The sequence below is a fragment of the Acomys minous genome, assembly GCF_964271855.1.
Source record: "Acomys minous genome assembly, chromosome: 6".
Lineage (NCBI taxonomy): Eukaryota > Metazoa > Chordata > Mammalia > Rodentia > Muridae > Acomys > Acomys minous.
Genome location: NC_140487.1, coordinates 117,465,666 through 117,477,714, shown reverse-complemented (window position 1 = coordinate 117,477,714; position 12,049 = coordinate 117,465,666). Strand labels below are relative to the sequence as shown.

The following is a 12,049-nucleotide window of genomic DNA, read 5'->3' as shown; positions in this document are numbered from 1 at the left end:
GCTGCAGACTCACCATCTGTCCTCAAGTGGAGAACCGCAACGACCGTTGGATCCAGGTACCGGGCGGCCCCACCGGGGTACCATCCCATCCTGCAGGGAGGACCCGAGGCTCCCCGACTCCAGATAGCAGGCAGGCTGCTGGGCTGCCCCACCAGGGTACCATCCCATCCGGGCTGCCCCAGTGGGGAACCATCCCGTCCAGGCTGCCCCACCAGGGTACCATCCCATCCTGCAGGGAGGACCCGAGGCTCCCCGACTCCAGGCAGCAGACAGGCTGCTGGGTGAGGCGGCAGAGGCCACATAACTCCCAGCATGCAGCAGCTGAGCTAAGAGGCAGTTTGTTCCGCAAGGGGACATTAGGAAGCATCTGGAGACACTGCGGTTGGCATACGGGACCAGGAGGAAGGACTGGCCTTTAGCACCTAGAGTCCTATCGTGTCACTAAAACTTCAGTACCTAGGTGTATCCCACAGTGTACGATCTGGTCCAGTGTGTACCAGAATGCCACAGGGGACTGGAGTTGGCTTTCCTGTTTCTGCAAGGGAAATGGATGGGGAAGGGCGCGGAGGTGGGGGCATGTACCAAGGTGCAGGATTTCTGGTGCAAAGAAAGCCCTAGGGGAGGGTCCTCTAAGGACAAGGCCCAGGGCAGAGAGACTTGGAAAGAGGCCTCTGTGTGAGCTGCACAGGGAGTGTGGGGAATATTCCCTGCTGTTTCCCAGGCGCTCCCCACCCCCGGGCCCTGCAGAGCATCACTTCATCTCTGGCCTCTCGTCATCACCCTTGGGTGTTTGCGGATGAGCTCATGCCGTCCACACCCAGTATGCTGACAAAAGCAGGGCTGGGAGCTGCCAATCATCCCCTAGGATGGGAGGACCAAGCTATGGCGTTTTCCGGTTCAGTTAGAGGTTTAACCATGTGAGGTGGTTCAGGGAAATGTCCTGGAGTGAGACTGCTGGGGTTTAGGTTCTCGCTGTTGACAGGCTGTGTGCCCTTGAGGAAACAGCTAGCCTTCTCTGTTCCCCTCTGCCCTCATGTATCACACGAGTGCTAACAGAGTCTTCTGTGGGTGAGTCATGCAGATTAGTGGAGTCAGGTGTTCAGAAAGAGCTCAGGGCCTGGCACACAGCAGGCTGCCCTCTGGCTGTGCTCTCTGGGCCGTTGATTCCTTATGAACTCTGAGGAGGAAACGTCCCCTCTCTCGGGTCCTTTAGCACTGCTGCCTTCACGACCAAGGATGGAGGCCATAGGAGTGGGTGTGTGCTCAGTGGGTGGCCCGTGTGTCGGGAACTCAGGCCACCCTGCATCCATCTCTGTACCCACCCTGCCCTGACCCCCTGAGGCACACCCCAAAGTCTATGTCCTCCTCTATTCCTTTGTGACTCTCATAGGCAACCAAGCCCCCAGCCCCTTCTTTTTGCTGACTCCCCCTCCTCCAAGGGCAGAGGACACCCCACTCCCTGAGACCTCAGTGCCCAGCACAGCTATGGTCTCTCTCCCCACCGGCAGGATGAGATGGAGTTGGGCTACGTGCAGGCGCCTCACAAGACCTTTCCGGTGGTCTTCGATTCCCCGAGGAACGGGGAACTGCGGGGCTTCCCTTATAAAAGGATTCTGGTGAGTTGAGACATTGTACCCCTGGGGAGAGCTCACATCCCCAGGGGACACCCAGGTATAGGGGGACTAGAACCTTCTTCTGGAGGGGTGACAACAGGCTGGCCAGTTACCGCGTGAGAGAGGGCCGGTGACGTCTGTAATGAATGAATAGTCTTTTCTATGGGATAGACTTGTGCTAAAAACTTGAGGGCTTCGGTGGCAGCGCTCAGCAGGTGTTAGCTGGTGACTGGCTGTCACTCACATACAGTGTGATATTGTCAGACTGAATGTCCCACTCAGAGCCGCTATTTCCTCAACTGCAGAAATGGCTTCGCAGGCATTTATGAAGCTTGTCGTCATCACGGCGATGGCTGCCTGCCAGAAAGGACCCTGTGATACTATGAGCATGCAGCCTTTTATAATAAAAAAACTAACAGTGACCACAGAGGACCCCTGACCACAGAGCGGACACTCCTTTGGCTTCCAGAAGGGCTGTGCTCCCTGCTGGGTCTCTGGGTCACATGGTGTCAGACACTTATTGACCCTCAGTGGTGTCTGAATTCCTCCTGAGAGACACCAGGGGAGGCTTAGAGGCCCCTCTACCAGTCTCTGGTCCCCTTGGGCTAGACTTGACAGGAGAGCCCTGTGGAGTTCAAGGACAGTCTGTTGCCTCGGGTTCCGTGTTTGATGGGGGTGTATAGCCACTGGGCCCTACCTCTGTTACTATGACTGGCAAAACGACACCGGCCTGACACGTCCACCACAGCCCTGGGATTGACTACTTCCCAACTTTGGCTCTTTGCACATATGGCATAAAATTAGATCAGATTCCGTTTCTGACTCAATTCCCACCTGAAGAATTGGGACGCTGCTCCCACCCCATTTTTTAAGATCTTGGAAACCTGTCACATACTCTACCCTTGCCTGACTCAGTTTCCCCCACCAGGGTCCAGATTTCGGCTATGTGACTCGGGAGCCTCAAGACAGTTCTGTGAGTGGCCTGGACTCTTTCGGCAACCTGGAGGTCAGCCCACCGGTGGTGGCCAACGGGAAGGAGTACCCCTTGGGGAGGATCCTCATTGGGGGCAACCTGCCTGGGTGAGAGGCTCCTGGTTGTCATGGTGGCAGCAGGCCTGGAGAGCAGGGAAGTCCTGAGTGGGTCGAGCTACTCTCCTTACAGCCTATGGTTCCTCTAAGACGGCAGTTAGGACCTGTGGGCGAGGGGGCCCAGAGAGGCTTAGTCACACACACAGAACATTCTGGCTAGACTGAGGTCCTCTGGTTGTGAAATATATATGTGGAAATGATAGGAGAAGGTATCAGCTGAGAATGTAGAAGAAAAAAAAAAGCATTTAAGTTAAAGCCTGTTCATACTATAGTGAACTGAAAGCAGAAGGACCGAATAAAAGTTGAAATGACAGTAGCCCTGATGTGTACACACACACACACACACACACACACACACACACACACACACACACACGAACGAGCACAGAGGTGGGGTATTCTGCGTGTGACAAAAGCTGCTGATGGAAAAGGAGAGTTCTATTTGCAGTCAGGTTCAGTGAAGCCACTAGAACAGATGGGATCAAATAACCGATGGATCTAGAGTCCAGCTAGAGAGAGAGGGGGGACATTGGGACCTTGGAACCGCGGCACTGGTTCTGTTCTGAAAGGCAAACGGAGGGTGGGCTGCAACTGTGTTAACAGGAAAGTGCCGGGGCTGTGAGAGCCACTCAGGCAATGGTGTTCACCTCTCCCACTGACTTCTGGGAAACTGAGGCTGCAGCAAGAGAGCTGAAGCTAGCTCTAGAGGGAACTACTCAGCTCTGTGAGGTCCAGGACAAGAGCGATGTGGGGAGATGCAATGTCCCGGAGAACACAGTTCTGAGGACTCACCCCGTAACTAAGTAGTCTGTGCTAAGTGACTTAAACGGGACGCACCCTGGGTGGAATATTAAAACACACTTACCGTCTTCCCTGTTTAGAAAGTAATGTGTTATTTTGAGATGTTGTCTTTTGAGATTAAAGTCTTTCTATGTAGCTCAGGTTGGCCTGGAACTCACTATATATCCTGGGCTGACCCTGAGTTTGCCATCTTCCCGCCTCAGCCTCACTAGGTCTGTGCCGCCGTGCCAGGGAGCGCACTCTGCAGGCAGATACTGCGGAGAGCTGCCATCTGGCCATTCCATTTCTTCTGGAGTGTGTGTTTAGTTTGGTGTCTTTCCCTAACCTCCCTCCCCCTTCCCCCACCCAGGTCAAGAGGCCGCAGAGTCACACAGGTGGTACGAGACTTCCTCCATGCCCAGAGGGTGCAGCCCCTGGTGGAGCTCTTTGTGGACTGGCTGGCTGTGGGCCACGTGGATGAGTTTCTGAGCTTTGTTCCTGCACCAGATGGGAAGGTAAGGACTTGGGGGCATGTCTTGGCAGCCTCGAGAGTTTGGGGCTGATGGGCCGAGCTGGAGCTGATGGGCACACAAAGCCAATGAGCTCAGCTGTGCCTGCTTTCCACACACAGGGCTTCCGGCTCCTCCTGGCTAGCCCCGCTGCCTGCTTCAGGCTGTTCCAGGAAAAACAGAAATGGGGCCATGGAAGGTCTCTCCTTTTTGAGGGGGTCATTGGTGAGTAAAAATGCTAAGTCACCCCCCCCAAAAAATACAAAGTATTGTCTCTTTCCTGAATTGAGCACACTGTGACTTCCAAAAAGAACAAGCATTTTAAAGCTAGGTGGTACCCCCAAAATTCAGGACTACTTCCTCCTGGACCAGTGCCCAGTGTCACTGGTGACCACTGGCTATGGTACAGGGCAGAGAGTGTGAAGAAGTTGAGAGCCAGGTGTGCCCGGAGATGCCCAGGTGTGCCTGGGGATGGCCAGGTGTGCCCGGGGATGTCCCATCAGGCCTCTGCTCAGAAGGTCCCAGAGCCCAGGGTTAGTGTTCTTTGGTGGCTGGTTTGAAGTCTGGATGAGTTTTTTAAGTGAAGTTTAACAGCTCTACAAAGCTACTGGAGTCCCAGAACCTCCTTTGCCAGCCTTCCGTCTCCCCGGGGGGTAGGGGCAGGGGGGCTCTCCACCAGGCTTTACCTTGCTCTCTGAAGCCCCAGCTACCATGCCTTCTGTCCCTGGTCATCACAGGATGTACTTGCTGGCCTCACCTGCAATAGCGCCTGGGCCCGGGGAGGAGCCCTCAAGCCTGGCATCTGCTGCCCTTGCCCCCTGGGAGCCACTGAAGGGCACCTTGGTGGGAGGAGCCCCTGGCCGGTACATCTTTGCCGGGAGGTGCGGCTCTGGAGACTCCAATGGTAGCTGCTGGAGGTGGTGAGCCTGTGGGAAGGGAGGTGCCTGGCATAGAAAGTCACCCAAGCCAGCAGAGTGTATCTTCTCTCAAGCAGGCATCAGAGCCAGGCCTCAGGGCTGTGAAGGTCCCCACCGCCCACACACACACATCCCAGGATTCCGCGGGATGAGTCCTGAGACACTGCAGAAATGTTTTCTCTTTCCATGTGTTTCCCATTCTGTTTTTTGCATGAGGAGCCCGAGCTCGCATTGTTCACCACGAAGTGGTTTGAATGGGCGGGGCTGGCTGGAAGATAGCTGGACAAGCCTGTAACCTCCAGCACTCAGGGTAGTCAGGAGAAGTGCAGGTGTAAGGCTAGCCTGTGCTACATAGTGAGAGCCTGGCGCACTAAACCAAAAACGAATAAAACGAGATCGTCTTTGGCACCACAGTCCTAGATTTTCTTGGCCACATGGGAGGCAGAGAATACCCTGGCTGGAATCTGCTCTGTTTGTAAGGTCCCTCCCTCACAGCAAATCACAGGGCCCTGGGGGAAATAACACAGCGACTGTGTTCCCTAAGCCGTTGCTTCAAAGGGACCCTAGTGAGATATTTTTGAACCCTAATTCAATCTTTTTTCTTTCTTTCTTTTTTCTTTTCTTTTCTCTCTCTCTCTTTTTTTGTTTGTTTGGTTTGGTTTGGTTTTGGTTTTGGTTTTTTAAAGCAGGGTTTCTCTATGTAGCCTAGGCTGTCCTGGACTTGCAGACCAGGCTGGCCTCAAACTCACAGCAACCCACCTGCCTCTGCCTCCTGAGTGCTGGGATTAAAGGCGTGCACCACCATGCCCGGCTCTCCAAAGTCAATCTTAAAAGACCTTTTATTCCAGATTCTGTGCCGGGGATGGGCAGGCAGGGGTGGCTCTTGGTCATACCTGGGGACTTTTTCACAGTGAGCAATGGGGGCGGAAGCGGAGGCAGCATTAGTCCAACCTGTCTAGCTAGGGAGGGCAGGAGAGGGCTTGCCCATGTCAGCCGCATGCAGCAGCCACGTCCCCCAGTTGCAGACACGCCAGGATGCTGTGGCTTATCACAAGCCCAGGAGTGTCTGGCCTGGGTTTGGGGTCATTGGGGTCACTGGGGTCATTGGGGTCATTGTGATCCTGACAGGCCACTGGGAGGAGAGGATCTAAGGGGAGGCTCTGCTGTCAGTTAAGGTTTGAAGGGAAAAGGTGCTAGACCCAAGGCCTCACAAAGGATGCCATGGAACTGGCCGGTGATGAGACTGTCTGCCTCCAGATGGGGACATGGGACCTGAGAGGCACAGGGCTAACACCCTTATTTTTCCCAGGTTAAAGGAAGGGCCTAGAAGCCCTTTGTGAACATCTAGCTCCCAGGGACACCCCCCCCAAAGCCCTTGCTGTATCACAGTGGTTCTCAACCTGTGGGTTGCGACCCCACGGTGGGGGGGGCAGGGGGAGTGTCACACAACAGATATCCTCCATATAAGATACTGACATTACGACTCATAAGTAAGGATTTACTATGTATCAAAATTACAGTTGCTGAAGTAGCCATGGAATAATTTTATGGCTGGGGGGGGGGGTCACCACAACATGAGTAACTGTCTTAAAGGGTCACAGCATTAAGAAGGACCGCTGCTGTGTCCTTGGTGTGACCTTGGGTAAGTCACCTGACCACTCTGAGCCTCAGTCCCCTCGCCAGTCAGGTGGTGGTAGCAACACATCCCTTGCGGAGTGCACGGGGCATGAGGAGTAGCATGGCGCACTTTCTCTCAGCCTCGTGGGAGGACTGCAAGCCACTAGCCCCTGCTTCCCCTCCCCTAGCCAGCCCTGTTTCCATGGCCTCCATTGGGCAGACAGGAAGGCCAGGCCTGAAGTCACTCCTAAAAAGCAAGCCAAAGCCTGGTGGTATTGGAACTCCTAGGATCTGCTGGGACCGGCTGGTTCACCCTGGCCCTGGAGTGAGCGCCATCAACAGACCCAGCTCCTCCAACCCCCGCCCCCCCACACACACACACCACCTCCACCACCACCAGGAGCTGAAGAAAAAGGAATCCCTACCCGGTGCCCTAGGGCAACTGTTAAGCCCATGTAGTCATCACCTCCTCCGGGGAACTCAAATAAAAACCTGCAAACCATCGCACCCTGGCCACCAGACTCCGCCAACCCTCCTCTTCCTCCAGATGTGCCCATTGGCCGAGCTAAACTCCCACAGATGCTGCCCACTTCCATCCAGGAGAGTCTAGGAACCACTGACTCAGCCTGACCAGCATCTGTGACCTGGGCCTCTGGTCCTCAGGGCGGGAGGCCCTCATGTGACCTTGTGCTAGCCCCCAGGCCCCTCTCGGTCTCGTTCACAGGTGACAGGCGGGTCAAGACCATCTCCATCAATCAGGTCCTTTCCAACCAGAGCCTTATCAACTTTAATAAGTTTGCACAGGTACAAAAAGGCCGTTGGGTCTGTGGGTAGGAGGCGGGTGTGGATGGGGCTGGGGGGCTGGGCCAGGGCCCACATCTGGGCCCATGGTTCATAAAGGGTCAGTCAGGTTGAAACAGGCCCAGAGCCTCCTTTAACCTGGGAGAAGTAAGGATGTGAGCCATACTTGTGAGAAATACTGGCCCCCCCAGGGCTGTAAGCACCCAGGGCTGCAAGCTTTTAAGGTAGACATAGCTTGGCCCTCAAGAAGGTTGTCAGAGTCTGCAGCAAGAGCATGGCCTGCCGGTCCCCTGCAGTTGAGACTGTGTGGAGACACGGATGAGAGAAAGATGGGGAAAGTCAGTGGGTAAAGGCGCTGCAGCCCACCAGGCCAGAGGGTGCCAGGGGAGGTGGCAAGAAGGGGACAGATGGGGACAGATTGAGATGGCACTGTCGGGTGTGGAGTAAAACGAAAGGAGATGTGGGAATAACAGCAAAGGTTTGTGGCCCCAACAGCCTTGAGTACCGTGGTCATAGAACCCAAGAATTTAGGAAGTCAAAAGGATAATGTTACTTTTGGCCTGGGGATCTGGTGCCCTCTTCTGGCCTCTATGGGTACTGCGTGTTCACCACTCTCAGTGATAAACATAAATCTTAAACCAGGTATAGAATGAGATCCCTAAGTTGGGGTGTAGGATGGCGTGTTCTTGGTGTTGGCTCAGTAAGAGCAGGACACGGAGGGTGTGATATAGGCAAGTGGCGTTTGTACAGTTGATGGTGGGCACTTGAGCACCTGCCTCAGCCACACTGGCAAGGCCTCTCCAGTTTGCTCCCTTGCCTACGTGCAGAGCTGTATCGATTGGAACCGAGAGGTGCTGAAGCGGGAGCTGGGCCTGGCCGACTGCGACATCATCGACATACCGCAGCTCTTTAAGACGGAGAAGAGGAAGGCTGTGGCGTTCTTCCCCGACTTGGTGAGTTCCCCACCCAGCACCTGGCCTTCCTCAGACGAGGCTCCGAGTCTCGCTCCTGAGGGAAGACATTTAACTGCTTTCCTGTGTGGAATTGCAGTGACTGGGGGGTTGGGGAGGATGGCGCTGAGGAGAATCAGGAGCCCAGGGTGCCCAGGCTGACACTGGGGCTCCCTGTGGCTCCCCACGGAGCAAGGGTCCCATTTGACGTCGGTGACATGAAGAAGTGTTACCCGGGATCATGGGATCACCCCACACAGAAGCAGGTGTCCCATGGGGAGCAGAGATGGTTAAGAACAGTCCCGGTTCTTCAGTGAGGGGACCCTCTCCTCATGGCTCTGAGGATGCGTCCCAACCATCTACTCTTGGTAAAGGGACACGGGGCCAGCTCACAGATCGGGCAAAGTGCACCAACCCGAGATAGATCCCAGAGGGCTGCGTGGGAGATGTGCCTTTGCTATAACTGCAGCTTTGCCTCTGCTAAACTTTCTGTATCTCAGACACCCCAACACTTGAAGTTCCCCTCAAGTGTGCTGACTGAGAGGGTCTGAAGGAGGGTCAGGGAGTATGGTTGCCTTCTAACACACTGCCAGGGGTCACCATTGCTCCCCTGGTCACCAGCTGTCCTCTCCACACACCATCCTCAGAGCCTGTATCCGCTGACCCAGCCTTCCTCCCTCCCTCCCCCGTCTGGCTTTTTGCCCTTGCTTGCAAAGCCTTTCTCTGCTCCCCCCTTCCTTCCTGCTTGCTTGAGGCAGCCTTTGTAATTAATGCATGTTGCTCCCGGAAGTTTGTGCAAGGCTTGAGGTTCTCCTGTTGGCCAGAAACAGAGGCCCACCCAAGCTGGCTCAGCCAGATGCACATTTGACACAAGGACACTGTGACATCCGAGGGCGGGGACAGCAAGCCTTTAGCATGGCCTGGAGCTCTCTCATTTCTGTCCACATCACTTCCTCTGCTTGTTTCCTCTGCTCCCCACCCCCTCCGTCTCTCCTTTGCTGTCCTGCCGATAGACAGGGATGTCTAACTTTCCTGCTGCTGTGACAAAGCCCTCTGACCAAGGCAGTGTGTAGGAGAAGACATTTAGTGAGCTCTTAGAGTTTTAGAGGTTGAGTCCGTGACCTCCATCACAAGGAGCATGGAAGCTGGCAGGCAGGCAGGCAGGCAGGCAGGCATGGCGCTGGAGCAGTAGCTAAGAGTGTACATTGACTCCACAAGTGTGAGGCAGATAGTTAACTGGGAATGGTGTGGGCTTTTTGAAACCTCAAAACCCACCCCCCAGTGACACACCTTCTCCGACAAGGCCACACCTCTTAACCCTTCCCAAACAGTTCCACTAGCTGGGGACCGAGCATCCACATACACGAGGCTATGGGGACCCATTCTCATTCAAATGACCACCGTGAACATGGCCATGAGATGCAGGTCCCACATAGATGACAACTGAGACTCTCCCCATGTCAGTTCTAACTTCCCAGGAGTGATAATCTGATTGGTCCGTCTTGGCCAATCAGAAATAGCTGAGGAGGTTGAAGCAGGCTGTGGCTGGGCTCTGCAGATGCTTCTGTAGGTGTCTGATAGACTGGCTCACTCTAGCCAGGTTTCCTACCACTGCACAGGAGTGAACAGGCAGATATAGTCAAGGCTGCCTGGACATAATCCCAGATTCTCTTGAGCCTTCCAGGGTGGGAAGGTGATGTTGAGATCTCGATTCTGATCTGGGTCCCCACTTCCCTCCTCACCCCCCACAGGTAAACATGTTGGTGCTGGGCAAACACCTGGGCATCCCCAAGCCCTTCGGGCCCCTCATCAATGGCCGCTGCTGCCTGGAGGAGAAGGTGCGCTCTCTGCTGGAGCCACTGGGTCTGCACTGCACCTTCATTGATGACTTCACCCCATACCACATGCTGCACGGGGAGGTTCACTGTGGCACCAACGTGCGCCGGGAGCCCTTTGCCTTCAAATGGTGGCACATGATACCCTGAACGGTGCACCGCCCATCCCCCATCCTTTCCCCTGGGATGGGATATGGGGCCCAGCAGATGGAGACTGAGACAGACCCCTGGGCAACAAGCACTAAGAGACTCCCAGTTTCTAGATTGAACGCCCTTCAGAAGCCTTTTCTCTTGAAGTGTCCGCATTCATCTGCAGCCCGTTCAGCTCCCAGACAAGAGTCCTCATGGTGGCCCCCAAAGAAGGGCCTCGTGTCTAATGGACTGTCATGTGGATCAACACAACCCATAGGGACACCCCTAAATGCCATCCCCACACATTCCAAAGCTCCTCTGTTCGTGGGTAAATCCACTTGGGTGTCTAGCATTGATAGACGATCTCGTCAGTACCTTGGCCTGCACTTTCTATGGTGGAAAGCCCCGGGTTTCAGATGGGCCAGTTGCCTCCTTCCCCGAAGGGAAAGATTGTAAAGTCAGACTATTTTACATGGACAAGAGAGAGTCTTCTGACAGAAGATGGTGGTGCATACCTTTAATCCGAGCACCCTGGAGGCAGAAGCAGGCTGATCTCTACGAGTTCGAGGCCAGCCTGTTCTACAGAGCTAGTTCCAAGACAGCCAGGGCTACACAGAGAAACTGTGTCTCAAAAAAACAGAGAGAGGGAGGGAGGGAGAGAGAGAGAGAGAGAGAGAGAGAGAGAGAGGGAGGGAGAGAGAGAGAGAGAGGGAGAGAGAGAGAGAGAGGGAGAGAGAGGGAGAGAGAGAGTCTACTCATCTTCCAGGAAGCACCCCAGGATCCATTCAGGTCAAAATGTGACTGTCCTTCCCACTATAAGCTCCTGGCAAGGACCAGCCTCTACCTCACCCAGCCTGAGCTGCCACACAGTGGGTACCCCTAAATGCTTTTGGAATGACAGGTCTCTCTTAGCCTTACAAGTTCCCCCTCATCTGACTCCTAGGACTCTGGTTGTCCAAATCCTCTTGGAATTTCTTTCTTTCTCTCTTTTTTTGAGGGGAGGGGGCTTGAGACAGAGTTTCTCTGCGTATCCTTGGCTGTCTTGGACTCTCTTTTGTAGACCAGGCTGGCCTCGAACTCACAGAGATTCCCCCTGCCTCTGCCTCCCAAGTGCTGGCATTAAAGGCGTGAGCCACCACGCCAGGCTCTTGGAATTTCTTGGAGGTGAAGTGACTGCAGGGCTGTTCAAGCTTAGGAAGACCTGGTTCTGGGTGAAGAGTGTCTTTCCTAAGACACAGGGTTGATCCCCAGAGTACCATCATCGGGAGGAGGATGGATGGTCGACTGGCCTGGGGGCTCTGCAGGACTGCTGACTTAGCCCTGTGCCCTCTGCCTATGCACCCATCCTGCAGGAGAGGCCCGGGGAGCCCCACCCCAGGTTCCACCAAGGCAGGCCTCAGTGGGACGGTTGAACCTCTCCACATACAGGGAGAGGGAAGGGCTTGGTTGTCTCAAGATGTGTGTTCTGTGGGTCCAACTGGCCAATAAATAAACAGAAGCACAAATGCCCCCGCCTCTAACCTTGGCCTTTCTTTGGTGATTAAAATGAGGGAGTCCCGGGCTGGAGAGATGGCTCAGTGGTTAAGAGCACTGCCTGCTCTTCCGAAGGACCCGGGTTCAATTCCCAGCACGCACACTGGCAGCTCACAACTGTCTGTGACTCTGAGATCTGACACCCATACACATAAATTGAAAGAGAAAAAAAGAGGGGGTCCCTTGCAACTTATGCAGTTGCTTGCCTGGCTGATCCTCAGGAATTTGAGGCTAGATAACCCCAATTTGGGGTAACATGGTGAGAATGCTTAA

General features: G+C 54.7%; 1 protein-coding gene across 1 annotated transcript in view; it reads left to right on the top strand.

The window, feature by feature from the left end:
- Nucleotides 1-11,751, top strand: part of PADI3 (peptidyl arginine deiminase 3) — a 27,337-nt gene extending 15,586 nt beyond the window's left edge. The window contains exons 9-16 of the mRNA XM_084787956.1: nucleotides 1-56; nucleotides 1,509-1,616; nucleotides 2,542-2,693; nucleotides 3,853-3,997; nucleotides 4,114-4,216; nucleotides 7,250-7,329; nucleotides 8,154-8,279; nucleotides 10,028-11,751. The exon at nucleotides 1-56 is cut by the window's left edge and continues 56 nt beyond it. Coding sequence (XP_084644082.1) covers nucleotides 1-56; nucleotides 1,509-1,616; nucleotides 2,542-2,693; nucleotides 3,853-3,997; nucleotides 4,114-4,216; nucleotides 7,250-7,329; nucleotides 8,154-8,279; nucleotides 10,028-10,261 — 1,004 coding nt within the window. The 3' untranslated portion in view covers nucleotides 10,262-11,751. The remainder of the gene's footprint in view (nucleotides 57-1,508; nucleotides 1,617-2,541; nucleotides 2,694-3,852; nucleotides 3,998-4,113; nucleotides 4,217-7,249; nucleotides 7,330-8,153; nucleotides 8,280-10,027) is intronic.
- Nucleotides 11,752-12,049: the final 298 nt, after the last annotated feature.